The 25,475-nt window shown below is 55.4% G+C and overlaps 1 protein-coding gene across 2 annotated transcripts in view; it reads left to right on the top strand.

Annotated features, from left to right (window-relative positions):
• VIPR1 (vasoactive intestinal peptide receptor 1) overlaps positions 1 to 13,140 on the top strand; it is a 28,423-nt gene extending 15,283 nt beyond the window's left edge. Inside the window, exons 3-13 of one of the 2 annotated variants that reach the window (XM_081159475.1) lie at positions 101 to 208; positions 3,084 to 3,190; positions 3,777 to 3,877; positions 4,318 to 4,450; positions 6,717 to 6,870; positions 7,397 to 7,457; positions 7,662 to 7,728; positions 8,098 to 8,189; positions 10,168 to 10,297; positions 10,535 to 10,576; positions 11,090 to 13,140. In XM_081159475.1, coding sequence (XP_081015601.1) covers positions 101 to 208; positions 3,084 to 3,190; positions 3,777 to 3,877; positions 4,318 to 4,450; positions 6,717 to 6,870; positions 7,397 to 7,457; positions 7,662 to 7,728; positions 8,098 to 8,189; positions 10,168 to 10,297; positions 10,535 to 10,576; positions 11,090 to 11,281 — 1,187 coding nt within the window. In that variant the 3' untranslated portion in view covers positions 11,282 to 13,140. The remainder of the gene's footprint in view (positions 1 to 100; positions 209 to 3,083; positions 3,191 to 3,776; positions 3,878 to 4,317; positions 4,451 to 6,716; positions 6,871 to 7,396; positions 7,458 to 7,661; positions 7,729 to 8,097; positions 8,190 to 10,167; positions 10,298 to 10,534; positions 10,577 to 11,089) is intronic. The other variant, XM_081159474.1, reaches the window with a different exon arrangement.
• The last annotated feature ends 12,335 nt before the right edge of the window (positions 13,141 to 25,475 follow it).

Consider the following 25,475-nt stretch of genomic DNA (forward strand, 5'->3'; position numbering starts at 1 on the left):
TGTGCCTCCCCTCTCGGACCACAGGCTCCTGGAGGGGGAGGCTGCAGGCACCTGGTGGCCATGCTGACCCATGTGTCCCCTGCCTTTTGTTACCCCACAGGCTGCAGCAAGATGTGGGACAACCTCACCTGCTGGCCAGCCACCCCTCGGGGCCAGGTGGTCGTCTTGGCCTGCCCGCCCATCTATAGTTTCTTCTCCCCACTTGAAGGTAAGAGCCCTGGGCTAAAGCTAGGGAGCTGTGTGGCACAAGTGGAGCCGGGAAGAGTGGGGTCTCATCTCTCCGGGAAATGAGAAGGAAAGTGTCAAAGGAGCTGGAGCAATCAGGGCACCTTCCTGAAAGAGGGTGCTGTGGCACTAGGTCTTTGAAAGACTCGTGTGATTTGATTAACTCTTCATGTAAAGATAACCATGTGGGAAGGGCTCATTAAATATTTGCTCAGCAATTAATAACTGATTGACTGACAGGTACTTGATTAAATCATGGCTCCCATGTTCCCGTTGTTCGGTCGGCTTTTGATTCAGTCTTTCGCTGCCTGGAGCCGATGACCTCTCCGGCTCCGTGAAACCACCTCATGGCCTTGCTTACACACCTTCTTGAGTTCTGCTGAAATGAATGTTGGCATACAAGGCAGAAAAGAAAAGGGGGAGCCTCTCGAGGAAGTGGGCTTTCTTGCTACTGAGTAATTAAAGAGGCTTACAGCGTAACGTGGTCACTCGGCCGTCCTTCCATTCAGTGAACATTTATTCAACACGTACTAACATTAACATGACAGGCACTGGGCTAGACAAACGGGGTGGCAGAGGGTGGGCATAAAACAGCCACGCTGTCTGCCCACAAGGAGCTAGCATTCTAGTTGGAGAGACATTTAGCAAAAAAATAGACATGTGTCCTAATGGTAAGCAGTGCTGGGTGGGGGAAGAGGGGCGGGGAGCAACATAAGGCGGGGTTCAGGGACAGGAAAGACCTGGAGTCGGGAAAGAGACACCACGCAAAGCTTCGGCTGTGCCAGCATGGAGGGAATCTCCATGAGTGGGATGAGGGGGACTGGGGAGCTGCGGGGGGGGTGGGGAGGGCCTAGGGAGGAGCGGGACCTAGATGAAGATTCGGAGGGCGAGCAGGAAGACTCCTGGGCGTCTCTGGCCCCACGTGGCCTTTTCCTCTCCAGACCTCAGTTTCCCTGTTTGTAAAGTAGGCATGGGAGTTGGACCAAATGGTTTCTTTGAGGCAGGCCAGTTTTGCCAGTCCCGCAGTGACTCGGCAGCGAAGGAGAGACCCCGATGCCCCACCCTGAGGAACCTGGGAGCAGTCGCAGGCATGTCATATTCCAGGGTGGCCCCCACCTAGCCCAGCACTCCTCCAGGGGAGCCCAGCCCGTGGGCAGGGAGGAGATGAGTTACTCCGGCAGGCCTCACAGTGCTCCCATCGGCAGGCCTGGCAGCCAGCCTTCACCCTGATCCCTGGAAGCGCCTGCTAACTGCGTTCCTTCCTGACACTCGCTAATTGCATTCCTCCTGACGCCTCTTCCTTCTGGCCCTGCTGGAACGATCAAGGCAGTGCCTTCACTTGAGATCCTGGACTGTGGCCCACCGTCTGACTAATCCCGAGGCCTCCCTGGGGCCCACTCGGTGCCTGGTGCCTTCGTGCAGATGAGAAGGCGGCCCTTCCTCAGACGGAGGCCGCCTCTCCCAGAGCCCACCTAGTGGCAAGTAAAACAGCCCGTCGTCCGGCCACCAGACGGCCCTGTGCGGTGAACAACTGGCTCGGCTGCACTCGGCTGTGCGAATGTCTCTGAAAATGACCGAGAGAAGTAGGAGACAGGCTTAGGGGCTGCAAATGTAAAGGAAATAGGGTGTGTTTTCCTGGGCGCCTGGATGAAGAAGGTGTGAGCAACTGACCTTAAATTCCAAAGAGGGAAGTATGTGAGGAAGGGATGTGCAAGGGCAGGAGATGCCAACGCCAGCTCCCTGGGTACCAGGGCTGGGGAAGACCTGTTCTCCCTGGAAGGGTTGGAAGGGGCCTCGTTTGACCGTGAAAGCTAAAGAAACTTGTGGAGGAGAAAAATTGCAGAGGGTTAGAAAGAAGTCATTTACCTAGGCTGGGTCAAAATACCTGGGGCTGTGGGTGGGGATGGGCCGGGCGAGGGATGGCTCATCACAGCACCAAAATGTTCCTGGGGACCTGGTCCTTTAATCTGTGGTCTCAGAGCCTGTAATCTGGTGTTTTCACCTTCCACTATTTGGAAAGCCTTTTTATTAGGATAGCTATTTTGGTTGAGAAAACTCAACAGTCTATGTTAACAGGGCCTATAGGACATCTCCCCTCGCCCCGCCCCCTACATCCTGAAGCTGCCTGGAGCCCCAGGATCGATGTGGTTAAGCCCAAGATCCTGCAGTTCTGTGCTGCTTGGGTCCCCTTCACATGCCTTTGCCTAGCAGGTTCCCCTGCCAGGAGCTCCCTGCTCTTCCATTTATGAGGATTATAGATCTGCACCATTACCAGGTGTCCCCCAACCCCACCTACCTCCTGCCTCACCCATGGTCCCTTTCCAGCAGTGCATCTGAGCCCCACCAGGTGTGGGAGGAAACCCAAGCCTATGGGCCCTGGCAGGCTGGCCCAGGAGGACTGGACAGGCCAGAGGGCTGCTATCTGGACCCACAGGACAAAGAAGCCACCTGCCACACCAGCCCCTGTGGCCCTGTGACAAGGATGAACATTTAGCTCACGGCGAGGGTCAGGGATCATTCACATAGCCAAGGATCCAGGCTACCTATGACAAGGATCAGAATTTCTATTGCACCTGGGGTCAGATTCAGACATCACAAGGGCAGGGCTGAGCCCAGGAATGTCTGCGCTGACTGTCAGCTGTGTCAGGGGGTCCTCTGGCAGTCCTGGAGGGGCTTCTCCGTGCCCCAGGCCCCCCTGTGATGCCCTGGGGTCTAGGTTGGGGAAGCTGGAGTCTGACGCGGCAGAGGTTCGCGGGAGGAGGGCTGAGGGCAGAGTGAGCCAGGCGCCATGCCTACTCCACAGACCTGCCCTGCTCCTGGCCTCACCCTCTCTCCTCTCCACCCTGCCCTCCACCCAGGCCGCAACGTGAGCCGCAGCTGCACAGACGAGGGCTGGACAGACCTGGCGCCTGGCCCCTACCCCATTGCCTGTGGCTTGAATGACAAGGAATCCGATTTGGATGAGGTGGGCCTCAGTGCCCCTGCCCCCACCAGAGCACCTTGGCCTGCCAGGCTCCTCCCACTTTCTCACCTGTCCTACATCTGTCCCACCCCCCGGCACCCTTCTCAGACAGAGCCCCAAATGTGAAATCACCCCACAGTGTCTTTGCCTTCTTCATGCCCCATGTGCCTCCCTCCCATGCAGCAAGGAGTCTTTGTGTCAGGGTCTGAAGGGCAAGCAGTCTTGGTTCCCTAGGCTGCCAAGCCCAGAGCTGGCACAGAGCGGGTGCCGGACACATGGGCAGGCAGAGTGCGAGAGATCTTCTCTCTCCCCCTCACTGACTCTTCCCATGAAGGAGCAGAGGTGGGGGTTAAAGTCAGCCCCCACCCTCGGAGGCAGCCCCGTCCCATGTGGAGACTGGGGCTTCAGGGGGTCTGGGTTCTGAAGGGGGCAGCTCAGCTGCCCTTGGGAGCCCTGGGCTTCAGCCTCTTCATCTGCCAAGGGTGGGGTGGGCAGGCAGGATGAGCAGGGCACCCCACCCCACCAGTACCCTTAGGTGAGCTCACCCCATCCCCACCCAAGACCCTCACCCACCTCCCTCCGGCAACAGCAGAAAATGTTTTACAACTCAGTAAAGACTGGCTACACCGTCGGCTACAGCCTGTCCCTCACCACCCTCCTGGTTGCCACAGCCATCTTGAGCCTGTTCAGGTAAGGTCCAGCCCTGGTGACAAGCCTCAGAGCAGACCTAGCCAGGTCACCCCCGTGCTCCAAGCCAGCCTGGCCCAGGCACACTCTGCCCCCTCCTGTGTCACCACCCCTCAGCCCCCCTGCCTGGCCAGCCTCCCCTAGAGACAGCAAGGGGCTCAGTGTCCCACCTGTCCTAGCCTAGTCCCCCACTGATGGCCTTGCACCTGGGGATAGGGTACCAGAGGGCAAGGCCTGTGCTCTGGACTGACACCTGAAGGCACTTGGAGGCCAGCTGCACACTATTGGTGATGGGACACCTGGGACAGGGCCCCCCTTTGGGGCAGGGCGAGCACTCGGGCCACTTGCTCCCTCCGCCCTACCCTTCCTCCGGGCACTGGACAGTGTGGGTGGGTGGGGGTCCGAGGCCCCTTCGGCCACCCAGCTCCGCCCGCCTCACGCAGGAAGCTCCACTGCACGAGGAACTACATCCACATACACCTGTTCGTATCCTTCATCCTGAGGGCGGCCTCCGTCTTCATCAAGGACCTGATCCTCTATAACAGCGACGAGTCCGAGAGCTGCTCCGAGGCCTCGGTGAGGACCCTGCCCAGGCCCAGCTCTTGTTCTCTCCTTTGTCTTCTCTCCCTGAAAAGGACTCTCCTCTTCCCTCTTCTCTCCCCCCTTCCCCCTTTTCTCTCTCCAAGGATGGCCAACCCTGCCTGACAGCTCCTTGAATCCCACTTCTCTCCCCACAACAGGAGGTGGTGCCCAGCCATCTGGGGGTTCACAGACCTGCCCCCGCCAATGAGAAATGTCTCTGCTAGGTGGGAAATGGGACTTCATGGGGGCCCACAGCCCCATCCCACCTCTGTTGCTAACTCCCCATGTGACTTTAGGAAACTCTGTGCCTCGGTTTCCCCATCTGTACAAGGACTCCCAAGCTTCCTTCCAATTTTACCCCCCGCCATCTGCAAACCCAGGGCCCTGCTCACCATGCCACCCTTCCTACACCCCCTTGCCATGTGGAGCCAGTCCAGACACACAGCCCTCCTCTTCTGTTCTCCCTGCCATCAGGAAGTCCGGGGGCTTCCTCGAGAAGGGGAACTAAGAGCATCTAAGAATTCATCGCTGACACTGAGGGGTCCATCTGCAGGTGATTCTGAGCTCAGAATCCCCTCCCTGAGTGCCCTCAAGCTAGGACAGAGAGCTGGAGACCAGCCCTGGCACCACCCATACCTGAACTCCATGAGTGATGGCAGATGCAGTGCATGGTTTCGGGGGTCAGAAGTACCTTCTCCCCAAAGAGTTAACCTATGATGGTGGAATCTCAGGCATCTCAGCAAGGGGAAGGGAAAACCCAGGGGAGCCACCCTGGCCATTCCCAGAGCTCCTCAGGGGATTCAGACACTTGGCGGCAGCAGCCGCAGAGCCTGGGGAGCCGCCTGCAGCCTCCAGCCCACTCGTTAAGGGTAATTGTGGAGATTGGCTTCTCGATTCATTAGCAGCTCCGTGAAGCTTTTCCAAGGCTGGGAGAAGCCCACATTAATTGTCCTGTTAAAGAGCTGAGTTATTCTTGTTGTAAAGCAAGTGAGAGAGAGTGGGGAAAACAGGCAAGCCTGTAGCAGGAAGGACAGACGAGTGACCTGAAGGTCTTTCCAACCACAGGGATAGGAAGGTAGGCTGCTCTCTGAGGATGTCTCAAAGCCAAGGGCACAGGGAGAAAGGGTGGGAACCCGTGTTCTGGGTACTGGGAGGAATGGATGCTAGAGGGCTTCCTGGAGGAGGTGGCTTTAAGCTCTGACTCACAGGTATCTGAGCTTGATCTGAAACGGGAGACTGTTTCTATGAGAGCACAGAAGGCCCAGAAGACCTTCTAATCAACCCAGAGCCCCTGATGTCCCTACTCAGGGGTCACCTGTAACTGCCCCATGGTCCTCACCTTACCTGGAGAACCCATTCTTCTACCAGCTCCTCTGGCCCCCAGGAGGAACGGCCATCCCTCCTCTCCATTCTTTCCTCATTTCTCCTTCCCCCTCCACTTCTCTCTTCTCTGTCCCCAACTCTCCTCAAAGCTCATATCTGGGTCCCCTGCACAGCCCGGAGCCCACATCCCCACACATTCAAGGGCCTCTTGCAAATTCGAGCAAGAATTCACCCTCCCGCCTCTCCAGCCCCCTTCAGTCCTGATCGGAGTTAGATGAATGAGCGGGTGGGGGGGCGTTTAGGTGGCTGGGTAGGTGGCTGGCTGGCTGGCTGAGGGGGCGGAAGGGTGGATGGATAAAGTAAGAAAAATTGGCTAGAGCATGGATAGAAGGGTGGGTGGGTAGACAGGTGGATGGATGGGTGAGCAGACTGGTGGACAGGTAGGTAGGTGAATGGTGGCTAGATGGTTAGGTGTGTGGGCTGGTAGTGGGTGTCTGGTAGGTAGATGAAAGAAGAGGTAGGTGAGTGTGTGGACGGACCGATAGATGGAAAGATGACTGGGTGAGGGACGGCTGCACGGCTGGTAGATGGACAGGGAGACGGGTGGTTGGCAGCGGATGTCCGGTGGGTGAGCGCGTGAATAGCAGATAAGGGGGGGCCGGCGGGGAGATGGGTGGTTGGGCGCGTAGGTGGGTGGGTAGATAAGACGGTAAGTTGCTGGGTGGGTAGTTAAAACCACAAGCTTATTCCAAAGCATCAGATGATCTCAAATCAGGGGTCACTGGACAACCACCAAGTACATTTTCAAGGGGATAAAGCAAAAATAACAGAGATTAAGTTGGCTGTCCAGCAACTGTTTGTCACCCCAGACAGCAATGTGGGCAGGCGGGGACCCCTGCTAGCCCCAGTGAGCCCCCTCTCTGCTCCTTCCCTGCAGGTGGGCTGTAAGGCAGCCGTGGTCTTATTCCAGTACTGTGTCATGGCCAACTTCTTCTGGCTGCTGGTGGAGGGCCTCTACCTGCACACCCTGCTTGCGGTCTCCTTCTTCTCCGAGCGGAAGTACTTCTGGGGGTACATACTCATCGGCTGGGGTATGGTTCTGGGGAGGGCTGCCAGGCTGGGGACAGAGGGGGCAAGGCCGGGGGGGGGCTCACTAGGGGGCAGGTGCCTACCCAGCCTGCAGTCTCAGGTCTTCCTGGGGCTGTCAGTCCCGCCTGCAAGGCTCTAGCCAAGAATTGATAGAAGTCACCCGGATGTGTGACCCAAGGCAGGTGCCCTCAGGCCGCAGCTGCACCAGGGCTGAGTTGTGGGTCAGACAGGTTCTGTGGACATCTTTCCACTTCCCCTTCAGCCCTTGAAAGATACAGGGCCACTGCTGGTCTATAAGGTGCCTGCACCTAAATTAGAACAAGACTCTCCCTTTAGGGGGCACAATTTCAATCCTCAGTGGAGCGCATGAACAACCTATGCAGCCATATGGGGCAGCCCTGGTAACCCGCCCTGTTCTCCCCCCCCCACCCCCCCCCCGGGCCTTCCTCCTCAATCTCTCCCTCACACACTCTCTCCCTGCCTCCCACACCCTCTCCTCTCCTTTCCTCTCTCCTTCGGCCCTAACAGGGGTGCCCAGCACATTCACCACGGTGTGGACCATCACCAGGATCCATTTTGAAGATTATGGGTGAGCTGTCACCCTGTCCCCTCCTCCTGGCTGCCATCCCTTGGGGCAGATCCCCTGGGTGAGATGAGGGGGGCTTAGAAGCAACAGACTCTGGACCCACGCCTCTGAAGGGACTGGGCAGAGCTAGGGATAATGGGAGAACTGCTGACCGTGTCTCTGGCTAAGGACAACCTCTCTCATTGTCCCCCACCATCCCCTGCCCAGATGCTGGGACACCATCAAGTCCTCGTTGTGGTGGATCCTAAAGGCCCCCATCCTCACCTCCATCTTGGTAAGGCCTCCTCCCACCACTTAGAGATGGGGAAACTGAGGCCCAGGCTGGGTAGTCAGCTTGCCTCAGGTCACGCAGGAAATTGATGTGTAGGTCAGAACTGGAACCTAGGCTTCCCAGTGCCTAATGCAGGCCCATCCCCATCCCTTCACTCTCTCTCTAGAGTAGAGAAGGTGGATTGGGAGGCCCAGGCCTTGGGGGTGGGGAGTAGAGTTCCCAGGCGACTTGCCCAAAGGAGTGAGAGCTAGAGCACAGGTTAGACAGAGGGGCAGCAGGGCCCTAGGGGACGAGACAGGCCATCAGCCCAGGGGGCTGGCCACTCTGGCCTTCCCTCTCTGACCACCTGACCTTGGTGCTCCCCACCACCAGGTGAACTTCATCCTGTTTATCCGCATCATCCGAATCCTGGTTCAGAAACTGCAGCCCCCAAATGTCGGGAAGAGTGAAAAAAGCCCATACTCGTGAGTGTGACCCCAGGGCCCTGGCTTTCCCAGTATCCCCACCCCCGGTCCTCAAAGCATCCCACTTCCCCTTGAAGTCCCCCTCCAGTCACCAAAAAGCCATGTTGCTCTTGTCCACTTCTACCCCATGGCCCAGCTCAGTCCATGAGTGTCCCCTGCCCCAGCCCCACCCCCTCCAGGCTTGTTCACATTGTGTGCCAAGTCCCTGGCATGTGCCTGGCACAGAAAAGGGGCCAACACATGCAAGTGATGAATGCCCCGGGGGAGCCCCGAGTCTACCAACAAGACAACCACAGTGAGAACACAGGATTCCCCAATAACAACATCTGCAGTTCACCTGCCTGGCATGAGCTGGGGGTTCCCATTCATCTTCTCATGTCATCCCCACAGTCCCCTGTAAACTGTTCCTATTTTACAAGTGAGGAAACTGACGCACACTCCCTCGGCTCAAGGGCTTGGGGGTCTATCACGTGGCAGGGGGAGGGCACAGTGTCCATGGGGCAGCAGTCATGCTCCTGGCTTAGAAAGGTGTCCCCTGTGCTTGGGAAGACTGGAGAAACAGGCAGGTTCTCACGAGAACAATGGGCTTGAAGACTGAACAAAGGAAACAAGAAAAGGGTGGGAAGGTGAATAGGAGCCTGCTGCCCGCAGATGGGAACCAGAGATTATCAGCTCCGCACAGACCACACAAGCCTGGGCATCCCACAAGGGCCTTCTAGTCCTGGGACTCTAGAATGTTCTTCTTGGCCTGGCTTCTCTTTGGGGAGGCTGTGCTGCGGTTTTAAGGTTCCTGGCTAGAATGTCACGAGCTGCTGGAACGAGGATTCTATTCTGGACTCCTGTGATCTCGCTGATGAGACTAAGACAGGCTTCCCTCCTGCTGCGTGTGTGGGCGGAGCTTCTCTTCCAGTTTCTGAAGGGAAGGCCCTGCAGGAGTCTGCGGTCTGCTAGTCTGCTGAGGGGTAGCGTCCGAGGCCTACCCACCCTCATCCTCTACACTGTCTCTGGGCCTTCTTTTTCCCCACATTCAACTACTCAAAAGGGCTTGAATCTGAGGCAGAGAGAGCTGGTCATTGCCAGGCCCACGTGGGTGACGTGGAAACTGAACAGCTGTCCGCAGGCAGAGGAGGGGGGGAGGGAGTAGGAGCTCCCCAAGGAGGGGCTGTCAGCTCCCGCTCTCCACCTCCCCATAAGCCTTCGATTTAAAGAAAGCTTCCATCTGTCAGCCTCAGCGCATGGGGTAGCTTTGCAGCCAAGGAGGGGTGGGCAGTACTCAGGATCTCAGCGTGGCTGGGAACCAGGTCGAGGAAGAAATGGGAGAGGCAAGGCCAGTTTCCCTGCCCCCAGTTTGCTGTGGGACCTCAGGCCCCAGACTAGGCTTCCCTGGGCTGGCTGCCAAGGCAGGAGAGTTAGACACGGAGACCCCTTCTCCCTCAGACTTCTCCCAGTAGAGAACTGGTCTCATGGATTCATTGCACTTTACAGTGCCCAAAGCACTTCTGAGTCCACAGTGGGTCCTATTTCTGTAATTTGACCATGTAGAGCATACATGTACCCCATTGTACAGATTGGGGCAACTGAGACCAGGAGGGAAGGAATCAGGATCTCATGTTGCCTGAGAACATTTCCCCATTATCTGCCACAGGGCCTGAAATACCACAATTATGCATCATCCTCAGGGTTCAGCATTGGCCCTTCTTTATACTCTCTCTTCCTGAAGGATGAGAATAGAGGAGTTTCTTTCTCCCTCGTGCTTCCCTCCAGGCTGGGAGGGCCAGGGTGGGGCATGAAGGCATAGGCACCGCAGATGTGGACCAGGACCAGATGTGGACATAATATTTACGGGAGCCAAAAGTTCATCCTCACACATCCCGGTCATTTTCCTCATCTTCTGTGCCCCAGCTACCCCTGTGGCAGGCCCTATCGTGTCCACAGGTATAGACACAGATACCCACTGCCTGCCCCTCCCTGTCCCCAGGAGGCTGACCAAGTCCACCCTTCTGCTGATCCCCCTGTTTGGAATACACTACACCATGTTTGCCTTCTTCCCCGACAACTTCAAGGCTGAAGTGAAACTGGCCTTCGAGCTCGTCGTGGGGTCTTTCCAGGTACGAATGGTTGACTTAAGGCTGCATTCTTCTCCGGGCTTCAAGGGAATTCAACCTGGGGCCTTCGCCCCTTGCCACTGGATTCTGGTCTTCTTACTGTAATAAGTATTGATTAAGCACCTGCTGTATACTTAGCCCTTTGCTTAACCAGGGGAACACAGGGCAGGGGCCAGAGGTTGGGCAGGGCTAGGGGCTCCCTGGTCTGTCTGCCTAACCTCCCCCGTTCCCTCCCCCCAGGGTTTTGTGGTGGCTGTCCTCTACTGCTTCCTCAATGGAGAGGTAAGCCCCTCCCAGACCTGGGGGGGGGGCAGATCCAGAAACTCTGATGGGATTGGAGCAGAGGGAGGATGGGTTAAACATACTCCAAGTGTGGTCCTCAGGCCAGGAAATCAATGGTGGTGTCTAAGACCCACTTAAGAATGCTGATTCCTGGGCCCACTCCAGACCTGCTGACTTACAAAGCACAGAAACCCACTTGGATGAGCTCAGGGAAGCTGGAGGGCAGGGATGGGAAGGAAGGGGCACAGCCACCCCCAGGCAGCATCCCCCGCCCTCCCCGAACTGCATTCTCGGACCCTCTCTGCCTCCCACCTCCCCCTACTCCAAGGCCTTGATTTGACCCTGGCCCCCCTGCATCCCAGCTCTGCACACATACCCCCAAGGGAGCATCCGGGTCTCTCAGTGTAGACTCCCCAAGAGCACAGGACTGGCTGGCTCCGCACCCTAACCGCAGAACCGCCCGGCCCGCAGCGGAGGGGGCTCTGCAGGGGTGACCACCCTCCCTTGGCCCAGGTGCAGGCGGAGCTGCGGCGGAAGTGGCGGCGCTGGAACCTACAGGGCGTCTTGGGCCTGGGCCCCAAATACCAGCACCCGTCCGGAGGCAGCAACGGGGTGACCTGCAACACGCAGGTCTCCATGCTGACCCGCGTCAGCCCCGGCGCGCGCCGCTCCTCCAGCTTCCAGGCCGAAGACTCCCTGGTCTGACCGCCGGGGGCCCAGGAGTGCCCCACCCGCCCTTTCCCGTGGCGCTGGGGACAGAGGCCAGCCCCAGCCCTGGGCTCCGAGGCTACCCTGGCCCCCAGGCCACTGTCCCGAAGGCCCTGGAGAGCGCGCTCTCGCACCTGCCTGGGGAGAGGGGCGAGCCCTCAGACTGCACCTGGGGGGTGGGGGCGGGGCTCAGCCATCGGACTCCTCCCCCAAAGCCCCCTGCCAATCACTGGCAAGAGGTTTGCATATTCTCAAGTGACTCCGCCCCCTCTCCAGACCTATGGAGGAAGGAAGGCACCCCCCGAAATTCCTTGGGAACTTGGTTGACAAAGGTCTTGGCCCTGAAAGGTCACCTGGTACCACCACCTCGACAGTGCCTGAAGTTCCAACCTGGCGGGCAAGTTCCTCTGGGTTAAGCATTGCCAGTTATGCATCTCTCTGAAGATGGGGTCCCCTCCCCTAGTGTCCTCCTCTGGTGGGATGTGGAGTTCTAGTTTGGGGAGCACAGCTGTCTTCAGAGGCCCTGCTGAAGTGGAACAGTCCCAGGAGGTTTGGAACAATTCGAGGAGCCTGCCACCAGCCCTACCCATCCCTATGAGCTGAGGGAGCTGCCTTCGGCTGCCCACCTGTATGCCAACTGTGAGAACCAGGCTCGGAGAATCCACCCAGCAAGGTGGGAGCTACTGTCCCTCTCCCACAGATCCGGAAGCTGAGTCTCACAGAGCTGGTATCTGGCCTCGCCGCACAGCAGGATTTGAACTCAGATCTAGCTGACGGGAAAGTGGAAGCACAGACTTTTTACTGCTGCCTTTTATATCTTGTAATACCCTGGATCCTGGTGGTTATTTGTATTGCCACTCATTGTTATTACCACCATCCCTGCAAGCCCTACCCCATTCCCACCCGACCCTCCCCAGAGTGTGGCTGAGGAGTCCTCTGGCCCATGGGTCATCTAGACAAGAGCCTGGTGGTCATGGCATTGTGTGTCTGCTCTGCACCCCTCTGGTCACATGGCTTCCTGCCCACGCCCCAGCCAGAAGATCTACCCTTGTGCAACAATAAATGTTGTGCTGGATTGGCTTGGTTTCCCTGGTGGTCTATGTCCCTGCGTGGCCTAAAATGGGGACTAGCTTCCAACCTGCTGCCATCTCCCCCCATTCGGAGGAGGGGTGCACTGAAGCCAGAAGCTGGCACCCTCTGCCTTTGGGCAGGAATACATTCCATGTGAGAAGCACACCGTTCTAAGGGTCTTCACCTGACATCTCACTGAGGGGTTTCCTCTCTCTTCTGAGTGTGAGGAAGTTATACTAGGTCCTCACTGTGTCCCCGCACCCCCTAAATCCAGCCAAAAAAGTTCTATTCTTGGATCAATACAAAACAGCCAACAGAGCTGCCCTCTGTCCCAGAAATGGTTAAATGTGAGCATTTCACAGGCCGCAGTCATTCCCACAGGTGAGGAGCCCAGAGGATATGTTGAGATGACATGTTGCCATTGCCAGGGTCCAGCCCAGAAGAGGAAGACAGAGGACAGAACAAATGTCACCAAAACAGGTGAATGAGCAGAAACAATGCCACTAATAGAAAAGTTTAGACTGGAGGCATTAGGGTGAAGTGGATGATGCCAGTCAGCAAGAGATGGCCCCAGCCCGGCCAGTGTTTCTCAGCGGTTGAGCGTCGACCCATAAACCAGGAGATCAAAGTTCGATTCCCGGTCAGGGCTCATGCCCAGGTTGCAGCCTCGATCCCCAGTAGGGGGCGTGCAGGAGGCAGCCAGTCAACGACTCTGTCACCATTGACCTTTCTGTCTCTCTCTCCCTTTCCCTTCCTCTCTCTGAAATCAATAAAGATATATATTTAAAAAGAAAAACGATATCTCTAACTGATCTCCTTGGCTTCCTTCCACTTTCTAAACCTCACAAGGAGGTTGTCTTGCTGCAGGAGCAGGAGAGGAATATCAAGCTGGTAAAAAGAGGCCACAATGGGCTAGCAAAGGCTCAGATCTGCCTGCAAGGCTCCTTCAAAGCCCTGGGCTACTCAATACCATCCCAGGACCCATTAAGGGCAGCCCCAGCCCAGCACCCGGCAGCCCAGAGGCCCGAGTCAGAGGCCCGAGTCAGGGGTGGGTGAGGCCAGGATAAGAGTGCCTGTGAGCCTAGAGCAGGGGCATCCCCAGGCAAATACCCTCTGATCCGTGGTCCAGCCTGCCCAGGAGTGGCAAACCCTCTCCGTCTAGATCCAGGCTCCATGCCGGCCCTATGCATGCCAGCTGTGGGACAGAGAAGGAGGCAGTTCCCCTAGCTTTGACCTCAGGCACTCCCTGGCCTGTGGGAGGAGAGAGAATTCTCAGCATCCTCTCTCCCCTCCCCCTGCCTAGGCCAAAGCGGTGACCACCAATGAGGTGTGGGTCTGGGAGAACTGGGCTAGAGCGATCCAGACACCTGGGACTTGTTCCATTCTTCTCTGAGAGCTCACATCCCTGTACTCCAAGGCCCTGCGGATGCGAGACAGGGAACAGGTGGTATGTCCATGCTCCTCTCACCCAGCTGGGGTATGTCGCTCACTCTCTCTGGTTTCCTTCCTTCCCTACTTGGGGACTCCCTGAACTGGCTCCAGGGACCTTGTCCACCAACATACTGCTCAGTAGGGCCCAGAGGACCTAGCCCTAGTCTTTTAGTCCTGATTCTATGTCAGGCTTTCTCAGAGATCATGAGCAGGTATCTGCCCCTCTCTGGGCCTCAGTTTCTCCACCTGCACAATAGGGGCAGGTGCTGGATGGCTTAGCTTAGTTCCTGGCTAAGGCTTGAGTGACTAATGAGCAGGAGGCTGCCCAGAGCCCTCTGCCACCAGCTCTGTCCTCTGGGCTCACAGGAAAGAGAGCAGCTGGAGGGGGAGCTCCAAGCATCTAAGGGCCGAGGGGTACACAGAAGATGAAGGCTGTGCAGAGTATGAGCTCAGAGAACTGAGGGATGAGCTCAGGCTGCTAGAAGAGGGGGAGGGAAACAGGAATGGGAGGAGCCAACAGATCCTAGGAGCAAAGTGTTTACATAGGGCACCCCGCCTTCCAGATCAGGAACCCCAAGGGCTGCCTGAGGAGTGTAAAGACCAGGAGGGGCCCCCAGACTAAGCTGAACCCAGCCTATCCAGGGCTTGAAATCCTCCACTAGTGAGTCATGGCTTTAGGGTAAGGAGAGAGCCCTGAGGAGAGGAGCAGAGTGATCAGCCAGGAGGGTGGAAAGTGAATGAAACACAGAGACCCAAGACGGGGCAAAAAAGAGGGGGAAATAGGTGGGGTCCTTCCCTGAGAGGTGGCAGCAGGTGAGAGGCGCAGGGGTGGGCATTTAGGAATCGTCTGGCAGAGGCTATAGGCAGACACCCAAGCTGCCTATGAAGTAGGGGTGGAGTGGGGCTGACCACAAAAAGAATCTCTCCTGTACCCCCCTCTTCCCTTCAGCTCAAGGACCCCCTCCAGCCTTGCAGGGCATTTGTCAGGGGCGACCAGCTCATCTCTATCGCCACCTGGTGGGTACCTCAAGGACTTCACCAAGGTTGGCCTTAGGGCCCCAAACGCCAGGGAGGCCCAATGACACCAAGGGCAGGTCTCTTTCTCCTCAGCTCCACTTCAGAGTGAGATAGAAGAGGGGAGAGATGGTGAGGCCACAGGCTGGTGACCCCAGTGATCAAGGAGACCCAGAGACTGGCCCTCAGACCCAGGTCCCAGACCACTTGGCACACAGTGATCCCTGCCCCAGACCCAGCTTGGACCCCAGGTACATCCGGGCCTCTGGTTCACCACAGGCTAGACCCTTGCCCTTGACCAAACTCTGACCCCAGGCCTTGTGGAAAAAGGCCAGTTAACTCAAGTGGTCACCTCCTGGGAAGACAAGGGCAAGAAGCCTCCCACCATCCTGGCGCAGAGGTCCATCTTCACCTCCATGGCAGAGAGCAACGTGGATGGTTCCTGCCATTCCGGGGCACAGGCTGACCAAGGAGGGAGGCCAGTCTGCCAGCAGAATGGATTGGGAGCAGCTTCCCAGGTGAGGAGGCGACACTGGGGTAATCTCTGAGGGCTGGTAGGGGTTTCTGGGTCCCAAGGGAGCATGTTGGGATACCTGAATCCAGGTGCCAGGGCCCTTTGCAGCAGGAACCCAGTGGAGTCTTCTTCAACGAGGCCAAGAGGATGAGGGTGTGTTTGGGGCAGGCCTGGGAAAAGTTGCCAGCCCATGATCCAGGTGAGGAAGGAAGGGGTAGGGGTGGGAGGTTGGGAAGATGATGATCTGGTGGTTTGGGACACACCGAATGTAATGTCTGTAGGACATCTGGGGAGAAGTCCCAAGGCTGTTGGAATCAGGATCTAAACCAACAGGGCCCAGGCAGGGGTGGGGAGACCAGGGCAGCCCCCTTGGGGGAGGGGTGCATAGGGAGTCTGTCCCCAGGCACCTCCATCTGGTGTGATGGGCCAGGGTAGGGTGAGGGTGGTTAGGTGCCCCCCCCATTCCCACCACTCACCCAGGGCCTGTTTTAATGAGCAGTGACCCTGCTTCCCCCTACGTGGGAACAGGAACTGCTCTTATCTCTCCAGGGGGAGGGGGCCGGAGCCACAGCTGGCAGTCATTAAACACCCTGATCAGAACAGGGGTGGCTGAGATATTAATAGCCAGGAGTCAATGGCCCTGGAGACACAGCCTCCCAGGAATGGGGACAGTAACCTCAGCAGGCCATGGGGATGGGGAGGACGAGTCATCCTGGCAATGCCCCAGCCCCCGTGCAGCACGGATGGGGTAACCCAAGTCCAGAGAGAAGGGGAGGGACTTGCTTGGGATCACCAGCAAGTGATTGGCAGAGTCCGGCCTTGAGTTCAGTTCCCCAAACCCCAGAGCCCTGCTTTAGTATGTGGACAGTCACAGGTGAGGGTCATTGGGTGTGGCCTGTGTGGACGCACACATAGAGCAGACCTAGTTGGCAACACTGATTCTTTAGTCTCTTTATTTAAAAACCTTGATATTTTGTTAATTGTGTATTTGTGCATTTTTTTTGATTTTTTAAATATAATTTACCCTGATACTGAGTTCTGTGCCACCTCCTTAAATTGTACGCCCAAGGCAAGTGCCTCACTCGCTCAGCTCCCAGAGGTCCCAGCATCCCTGAGCCCCAGCATCCCTGAGTCCCAGCACCCCTGAGCCCCAGCACCCCTGAGCCCCAGCATCCCTGAGCCCCAGCATCCCTGAGTGAGCCCCAGCATGCCCACCTGGCTCCCTCCTCCCTCCTCCCTCCTGTGCCTGAGATGGCCCTCATCTGCCCTGTCCTTCTCCAGGGTCCTAAGGGAGGAGTGGCTCCAGAGGCATATAGCTTCAAGGGCTAGGCGAAGAGGACTGTCTATATCTGTTTAATACTTTCAAGGTATCAACATCATTACACCACTCAGTAAAAAGTTACTAAGCACTAAACTGTGCTGAGTTCCCGGCACTGAGGACCCAGTGGTGACCGAAGCAGAGGCCCTGTAATGAGGAGTCAGACAATAAATGAGAGAAATGATAGCAAGCGAGCAGGATGAGGGGTTAGATTAAGGAGGTGGTCACAGGAGGCCTCCCCAAAGGGGGAGCAGTGGAACAGGAGCAGGTCATTCCCCCTTCCTGATAATCAGAGGATTTTATTTTATTTTTTAAAGGGAGAGGAAGGAAGAGGGAGAGAGAAACATCGATGTGAGAGCGGAACAAGGATCGGCTGCCTCCTGCATGGCCCCCCCCAGAGATCAAGCTCACATCACGGGCCTGTGCCCTAATCAGGAATCGAACCGGCGACCTTTTGGTGGATGGGCTGATGCTCAACCAACTGAGCCAGTCACTAGAACAATCAGAGGATTTAAAACCACGTACATCAGAGCTGGGGCACAGAGACCTTGAGGGCCAGGTCACAATGTGCAGTCCCCTGCCCCCGCAGCAGCAGCCAGACAGCCTGTGAGGACAGCCCTGCACTAGGGGCTGGGGGCCTCCGTGTGTCTGCATCTCCCCTGGGAGGGGATTCCAGAGCTCAGGGCCCTGGGAGGGGCTGCCTGCCTGGGCGTGGGGAGGCCTGTTTCTCAGGCCCTCTGCCTGGGCCCACAGACTCCATCTGGGTGTGGGGACCAAGAGGTCCCCCCACCTCCCCGGCTCAGTGTCCTTGGTGCCAAGTGACAGAGAACAGGCAGCTCTTGAAAAAACTAATATTTACTCTTCAAATGGGAGCTGGCACAGGCTGTTTCCTGCGCCTGGCTTTGAGCTTGCCCCGTGGCATAGACACACAGGAGACGCTCCGGGAGATAGGCAGATGCCCTGTGGACACTGGCATCCAGGATGAGACAATGTCTTTGAGATGGGGACAGCATGTTCCAAGGTGCCACCCCATGCATCATAGCTTGGCTTGTACACCTTCCGGGCGGAGTGCAGGCCACTGCCCTCACCTCGCTGGACAGGCCCGTGAGAAAGTTCATCCCCAAGCTGGCCCTGTGTCCCTTGACCCTGGCCCCTGCTCTAATCCCCAGGGCCTCAGAAAATGTTGCCTGGAACAACTGCTAAGGGCAATGGTGGTCCTGGCCCCTTCATCCTTCCCAATCCCCCCCCCCCTTTGGTTCCACTTCCCCAGGCTCACTGGGCTCTGGGGCCAGAACAGGCTATTTCTGGGGCAGGAGGAAGGCCTTGCCTTGGGAGCATCTCTGTTCCCCTGCAGCTGCGTTCCTTGTCCCTGTGAGAGTCCGTCAGCTCAGTGCCTTACGTGGGAAAGAGTCCCCGCCAGGAAACCACTTGTCAGACAGGCTGAATCTTGGAAAGAGTGAGTCCCCGGTGGCCAGAGCCAGCTCCCACCGCCTGCTTTTCCCTCTGGAGTTCCCTCCTCACTGCCCTTCCCACCCCGGGGGTTCCAGAGGCCCTCCCTGGCCATTACAGCCCCTGGCCTTGGCTTTAGATCCCATCCCACTCGCCTGCTGTAGGAGCCCTGCAGGCGCAAAGGCTCTGGCAACACGGGAGGCTTAGAGACCTCCAAAGGCAGGCCTTCTCGGCCTCATCAAGGCGGCAGGCCTGGGCACACCCGGGCAAGATCTCCAGTGTAGGCCCCTGGTTCCCCAAGGGCCCTCAGAAACTTACCTCTGACCCTCTTTTATTATTTTTTAAATTCTTCATTATCTCTAGACCTAACTCCCATGTGCTCCTGGCTCCTTGTAGGCAACTGTTCAAATGCATTAAACATGTATCTTTTTATTTTTATTTATTTTTTTAAATCCTCACCTGAGGACATGCTTAGAGAAGGGGAGGGAGGGAGAGAGAGAGAGAGAAACGCCGATCAGTTGCCTTCTGTATGTGCCCTGACTGGGAATTGAACTGGCAACCTTTTGGTGCACAGGACAATTCTCAACCAACTGAGTGACTCTGGCTGGGCTGAATATATATCTTTTAAGATACATTCTTACAAAATATTTTATCACTTTGTGTGCAATATTTCTAATCATATAAATGTCATTTTTCACTCAGTTCTATGTTTTGAAACTCCATCCACACCATTACATGTAAACTTGGTAGTTCTGCCTGCTGCGTGGCACACACTACCTGTGCAGGATTGGCACACAGATGCTTTCTGCCAACACAAATGACGCTGCGGGAAACACTTATCTTCATACAAGTCCCCTTAAGGATTTGTGTAAGAATTTCCTAGGGATGTGAAACCAGGAGTGAAGTTTCCACAAGGCATGTACGCACTACATTTGGGTAGGTAACTGTATTCATCAGCTTGAGCCACCATAACAAAAGGACCACAGACAGGGTGGATTGAAGAACAGAAATTTATTTTCTCACAGTGCTAGAGGCTAGAAGTCAGAGATCGAGGTGTCAGCAGGGTTAGTTTCTTCTGAGGCCTCTCTCCTTGGCTTGCAACGGCCGCCTTCTCCCTGTGTTTTCCCATGGTCTTCTCTCTGTATGTGTCATATTGGACTTGGGCCCATCTGTATGGCCTCATTTTACTACCCTTTAAAAATCCTATCTCCAAATACAGTCACAATCTAAGGTCCTGGGGGTTAGGACTTCAACATATGAATTGGAGGGGGGCACAATTTAGCCCCTAACAGTAGCATTTCTCTTCACATTGGCTGTGCCCGAAGTCCTCCATCTCCATGGTCCCTCCAACACTTGGTGCCATCTAGCTCTAAGTTTTTTCAAACTAACAGGCATGGGTAATATCTTACTGCTGTTATCATATGTCTTTCTCTATATTTCTAATGATTTTAAACATCTTCATATGCTTATTAGCTTTGGGGGTTTTCCCTTCTTCAAACTATCTGTTCGTTTTTCTACTGAGGCTGCTGTCTTTCTTGCCAATTTGCAGGGCTTGCTTGTGTGTTAACCCCTTATTGGTTTAAGTCATTGTAAGTTTCTACTCCTTGTATTTAACTTTGCCCATGAAATTCTTATTTGTCTGTCATCAAATTCATCAGTCACTTTGTTTTTTGTTGTTGTTGTTGTTTTTTATCTTTATCTTTATTATTACAGGTATCCCATTTTTCCCCCCAATTGACCCCCTCCACTTCGCTCCCACCCCCTCTCCAGGCCTTCACCCCATTATTAACTGTGTCCATGGGTTAAGCATATATGCATATAACTTCTTTGGTTAATCTCTTCCCACCCTCCACCCCCCTTCCCTTTTTCCTCTGAAATGTGATCGTCTGTTGCATGTGTCAGTGTCTCTGGATCTAATTAGTTCGTCAGATTCTTTTGTTCATTAGCTTCTTCTTAAAGAAGACCCTTCAACTTTTCCTGTAGTGCTGGTCTGGTGGTGATGAACTCCGTTAGCTTTTTCTTATCTGTGAAGCTCTTTATCTGACCTCCAATTCTAAATGATAGCTTTGAGGGTAGAGCAATCTTGGTTGTAGTTCCATGTTTTTCATCACTTTGAATATTTCTTGCCACTCCCTTCTGGCCTGCAAAGTTTCTGTTGAGAAATCAGCTGACAGTCATATGATTGCCCCTTTGTAGGTAACTAACTGCTTTTCTCTTGCTGCTTTTAAGATTCTCTCTTTGTCTTTAACCTTTGGCATTTTAATTATGCTGTGTCTTGCTATGGGCCTCTTTGGGTTCCTCTTGTTTGGGACCCTCTGTGCTTCCTGGACTTGTAAGTCTATTTCTTTCCCCAGGTAGGGGAAGTTTTCTGTAATTATTTTTTCAAATAGGTTTTCAATTTCTTGGTCTCTTTCTTCCCCTTCTGGCACTCCAATAATACAAATGTTGAGCCTCTTGAAGTTGTCCCAGAGGCTCCTTATACTATCTTCATACTTCTGGATTCTTTTCGCTTTTCTGGTTGGGTGCTTTTTGTTTCCTCATGTTCCAAATTGCTGATTTGATTCTCAGTGTCCTCTACTGTTGATTCCATGTAAATTATTCTTCATTTCAGTTTGTGTAGCCTTCATTTCAAATTGGTACTTTATTATGTTATCGATTTTCTCAGTTATTTCCCTAATAGTCTGCTTAAACATCCTAATAAACAAAATTCTGAACTCTGTATCTGTTAGCTTGCTTGGATCCATTTTATTTAGCTCCTCTTCTAGAGATTTCTTCTGTTCTTTCCTTTGTGACATGTTTCTTTGCCTCCACGTTTTGGCTGTTTTCAGGTGTTTGTTTCTATGTATTAGGTAGAGCTGCTATGTCTCCAGGAATTTGTAGAGTGGCTTTGTGTAGTAGGTGTCCTGTAGGGTCCAATGGCTCAGCCTCCCCGGTCACCTGAGCTGGGCCTTCTAGGTGGTCCCCTGTGTGGGCTGTGTGCACTGTCCTGCTGTAGTTGAGCCTTGGTTGCTGTTGGTGTCACCGGGAGGAATTGACCCCCAGGCCAATCAGCTGCGAGGACCTGCTGCAACTTTAGCCAGAGAGCTGCTGTGCTGGAGACACCCCTATGGGTCAGGATTTACTTCAGTGGAGCTTTTGTGTTCACCAAGTGCACCCCTTGAGTGTGTCACTCGTGGATGTGGTAGGGTTGTAATGCAGCGTGGTCGAGTCTGACCACCAGGTGCACTGTCTCTGGGGCCTCCGGGGAGGTGCAAAGTCAGCGTGTGCCAGTGCCTTGCCCAGGGCCACCCAGCATGAGCTACACGCAAACCGTAGTTGGCTGCTGCTTGAGCTGGGCTTGGAGGAGCCCAGGAGAGGCCCAGCTATGAGCCAATGCAGGTGCCGCTAGAGCCAGGCCTGGGGCCGCTTATCAAGCCGTATGGGGCAGCTGCTGCTTGTTTGAGAGATTTTAGGAAAGTCCTAAGCATGAGGCTGGAGAGGCCACTTGCACAGAAAAGCCCCTGGAAACGGCCCGGATGAGCTACAGGTGGGGAGGGGCGGGGCCTCCGGGAATCACGGGGCGGGGCCAAAGGTGTGAGTCAGGTGCTGGCGACTCAAATGTGGCGCCTGCCTGCCGGCTGTGTGCGGAGAGGACTCGCCACAGGAGCCATGGCCTCCGCCAGCCCTTCTGCCTGGGAGGAAGCCGCCCTCCGCCTGTCGCCCGGATCTCAGGCAGGTTAGTTCCTCCCCGAGTGTCCCAGGTCCTTTCAGGCTGCTGCCCGGCGCTGGGCTCAGAGGTAGCGTCCGGGTGAGTCCGTGCCGGGCCCTTTGAGCAGAAAGCCTGGGGCTCCCGCAGCCTCTGCGACCCTCAGCGACAGTCCCCGCTGGTTTCACAGCCTGGGGTTGTGGGGACGTCTCTTTCTGGCCCTGGAGCCCTAGGCTGGGGGCCTGCTATGGGGCTGGGACCCCTCGCTCCTCCGGGAAACCTCTGCCGCCGAGATTCCCTCCCGGGTTTAACCTGCGGCACAGAGTGTGGGCCCGTGGTCGTGTCTCTGTGATTCAGCCCCGATCCGCCCGCGTCTCCGCCCCTCCTCCTGGTCCCGGTGCTTCTTCAGGTCCCTGGTTGTGGGGCTTCTGTTCAGCCCAATGTCAGGAGGCTCTGAGTGCTGGTGGTTCTGTATTTTAGTTGTAATTTTGATGTGGTTGCGGGAGGCGGCAGGTGCAGCTGTTACCTGCGCCACCGTCTTGTTTCTCCCCAACAACGCTAAGTTTATTAGATCTACTGCAATGAGGGAGACCATGACCTTGATAGTCTTAGTGGTGTCTCAAAAAAGGAAATTAGGGCAGGGTATCCTTGTGGTTTCAGGGCCTAGGCTGAATCACCAGTCACTTTGTTTTAAGGGTTATGCCTGTGGCATTTTGTTTAGGAAGCACTTTTTCATCCCAGGTCACAAAGATGCTTTCCTTCATGTTCTTTGATGAACTTCATAGGCTGTGCCTTGCACATCTGACCCACAATGTCTCAGGGCTGATCGGCAGAGCCAGGCAGTGCCCCTGCCAGGCACACAGGCAGCTCCCTTTCTCTCTAAGCTTCACTCTTCTCTGGCTCAGCCAAGGATGCTCGGGAGTTGTCAGGTACCTGGCCCCGTCAGGCGTAGAGCCCGAGAGACAGGAAGGTGATTCATGAGCTTGAGCTGGCACCCAGCTCTCCTGGCACAGAAAGGGCACCCTTTGTGGGCCAAGATCCCCTTTTATTTCTGAGGGTGCTGCCAAGTGGTAGACAGCACCTTGTTCCCAGCCCAGGGGAGGAAGCTCTGGGCTACACTGTACTGGCTCCCTAGGATGGGCCTCAACTTCCCCAACCCGAGCAATGAGGAGGCTGAACCAGATGGTATTTAAAGGCTCTGCCAACTCTCAAATCCCAGAACTCAGTAACTCAGATGTCTATTTTGGAAGTCTGTCCTCCTCTGAAAGATTTCATGCAGGACAGATGGTGGAGGGAAGCTTGGAAAGTGCATTTCCCCATGTGTTTAGAGCAGGATCAGGAGAGGTTGGTGTATTGTTTCCTTTCTGGGAATTTTATCAGCTGCCACAGGAACGACCTCTGCGAAAGGCGGGGTCCGAGTATGTGTCTGGCAGCTGTGCCCCCTGGTGGCCATCTCGTAACAGGATCGGTCTTGGGAGATGGCTCCATCCCCTCAGAGTGGAAAGGAGCCCAGAGTCCAGGGCAGGGAAGTGCCTGCCCTGGGGCACACAGCCAGGCAGGGACAGAGCCTGAATGGCAGGCAGGCCTCCCAGCCCCCAGGGCAGCACTGTCACTGCTATTCTGGTCTTTCCAAGGTCTTCCCAGAGTCCGGGATTAGTGCTGAAGACTCTGAGTCCCTGCACCTGTCTAGACTTCACTGGACAAGAGGACCTGAACTTTCCTTCCGGCAACACATCCTCCCCATTATTCCAGGCCCAGGAAAGTGGACCCACAACTCAGAATTTTTATCATAAACACAGACACACAGTTAATAAGCACCTGGGATTTATTCTCCCCCTACTTCTGAAGCCACCGCACTTAATTTACATATACACAGTATATAAGGGCTGCACGACATTCTTCATGTATGTCAACACAGGTTTAGGCTTCACTACTGTGCAGAAGTTTGTTAACATGTATCCACTGTTTGGTCAAAATAGATCTTTGTTGTGACATGAAAACAGTAAGATGCTGTACACCATGGACAGCAAGCATTCAGGAGCACATGACGCGGTTGCCCTGGCTCCATCAGCCTTCATCTTCCATGCTCTTAGTAGAAAAGTCCATTGAACAAAACAGAATCCCGGGGGTCATGTGAATGACGCATTAAACACTACTTCTGAAGCAACCCCAGAATCACATAGGCATAAGGGGTAGAGAAGGTCATAGGTACCAAGCACAGGCTAGAGGGACAGAATGGATTTGATAAATTTACCCTAAATAAAAGGTGCTTGTGGGCAACAGCCCCACCATCGGTACACAGAGCCAGATGTTTCCATATCCGGCCATTCCCAGATTCTCCTGACAGCCCGTTTCCACAGGTTCCCTGCCAATGACGTTGCCCCAGCAACAGAAGTTTGACATCACTGCTCCCAGATGGGAAAATCAAGAGCTCTCCTCTTTTGGGGAGAGTCCTTGAGGTTTGGTCCCTGGCTCCCTAGGACAGGCCTGAACCACAATTAGCAGAACTGGCCTCCCTGAATCCTGGAGGCCCCAATGCCAATGGTGCCAAGGGCTCTGTGCCTGGAAGGCAGGGGGCAGGTCCAAGGGGCAGAAAAGAGGCCGCTACCTTTCTGGGGTGAAAAACAAGGTCATTCACATTGCAGTACCATAAAATGCCCCTTTTTTGTAAAGGCCAGAAGACGTGGCCGTGCTGCGCCACCTGAAGTGAGCAGAAGGACGTCTGTGTAGCAGGTAAAGTCGAAGCCTCCTTCCTGCACACAAATGGTGGGTTCACCAGTATTCCCCCCCACTGGGCTTTTGTCCTCAGGACAGCATGCCAGGGAGCGGGCTGATGCTATGACCATTTCCCAGATTCGGACGCTGGGGCTGAGGGGCAATGACTCGCCCATTGTGAGGCTGTGTGAGCCAAGCCAGGCCTCCGCCCAGCTGATGGGCATGCTCCTTCCCTGGCCTCACCTCTCAAGGGCACGTCTGCCCTTTCCTCCTCCCTATGAACACTTGGCGCACGGGTGGCGCTTCCCTGCACCTGGGCAGGCTTTGGTGCAGGAACAACGGAATGCGAACCACCAGAGCAGGGCCCATAAACACTCCCATCCCTGTGGGCCCTCGGGCCTCGCCCATGCTGAACTGAGCCAGCAGCGGGTTCTCTGAGGGTCCTGCATGTTACAATGCACAACCGACTCCTTTGAGGCACAGCCAACAGCAGCCCTGGGTGGGGGTGCAGCCCGAAGCCCCCACATGCTGAGGCACTTTTAAGGTTTTTGTTTTCAATGTTATTTCAACTAGTCCCAGATCTCACCCTGCGGGGTGGGCTGGGCGGGTGGCCTTTAACCACTGGGAAACAAAAGGGGCTGGCACAGCACCAAGTCCGTGGTGGCGTGAGAATAACTACGGCCACATGCAGCCAGCTTTCCGGCACCGAGGAAGACACAGAGGGGCCTCAAAACTCTAGGCCTGGACCAAGCCAACCCTGAGCCTGGGACTTCCCTTGGACGAAACCTCCAGCCCTTTTCCTATCAGTAGTTTCTTCCTCCAGTGAGCTGAGGCCTCTATTAGCTGGCTGTAAGCTAAACAGTGCTTATGTGGTCATTAGTTTGCTTGGCTAGTGCCTCTTCAACCTTTGACTTACAAAATAAATCCCAAACCCCAGGCAGGTGTAACCTGATTAAGAGCACATTCACCGGAGTGTGGATAACAGGGCCACTAG

Source organism: Miniopterus schreibersii (assembly GCF_964146895.1).
Source record: "Miniopterus schreibersii genome assembly, chromosome: 15".
In the NCBI taxonomy this organism is placed as follows: domain Eukaryota; kingdom Metazoa; phylum Chordata; class Mammalia; order Chiroptera; family Miniopteridae; genus Miniopterus; species Miniopterus schreibersii.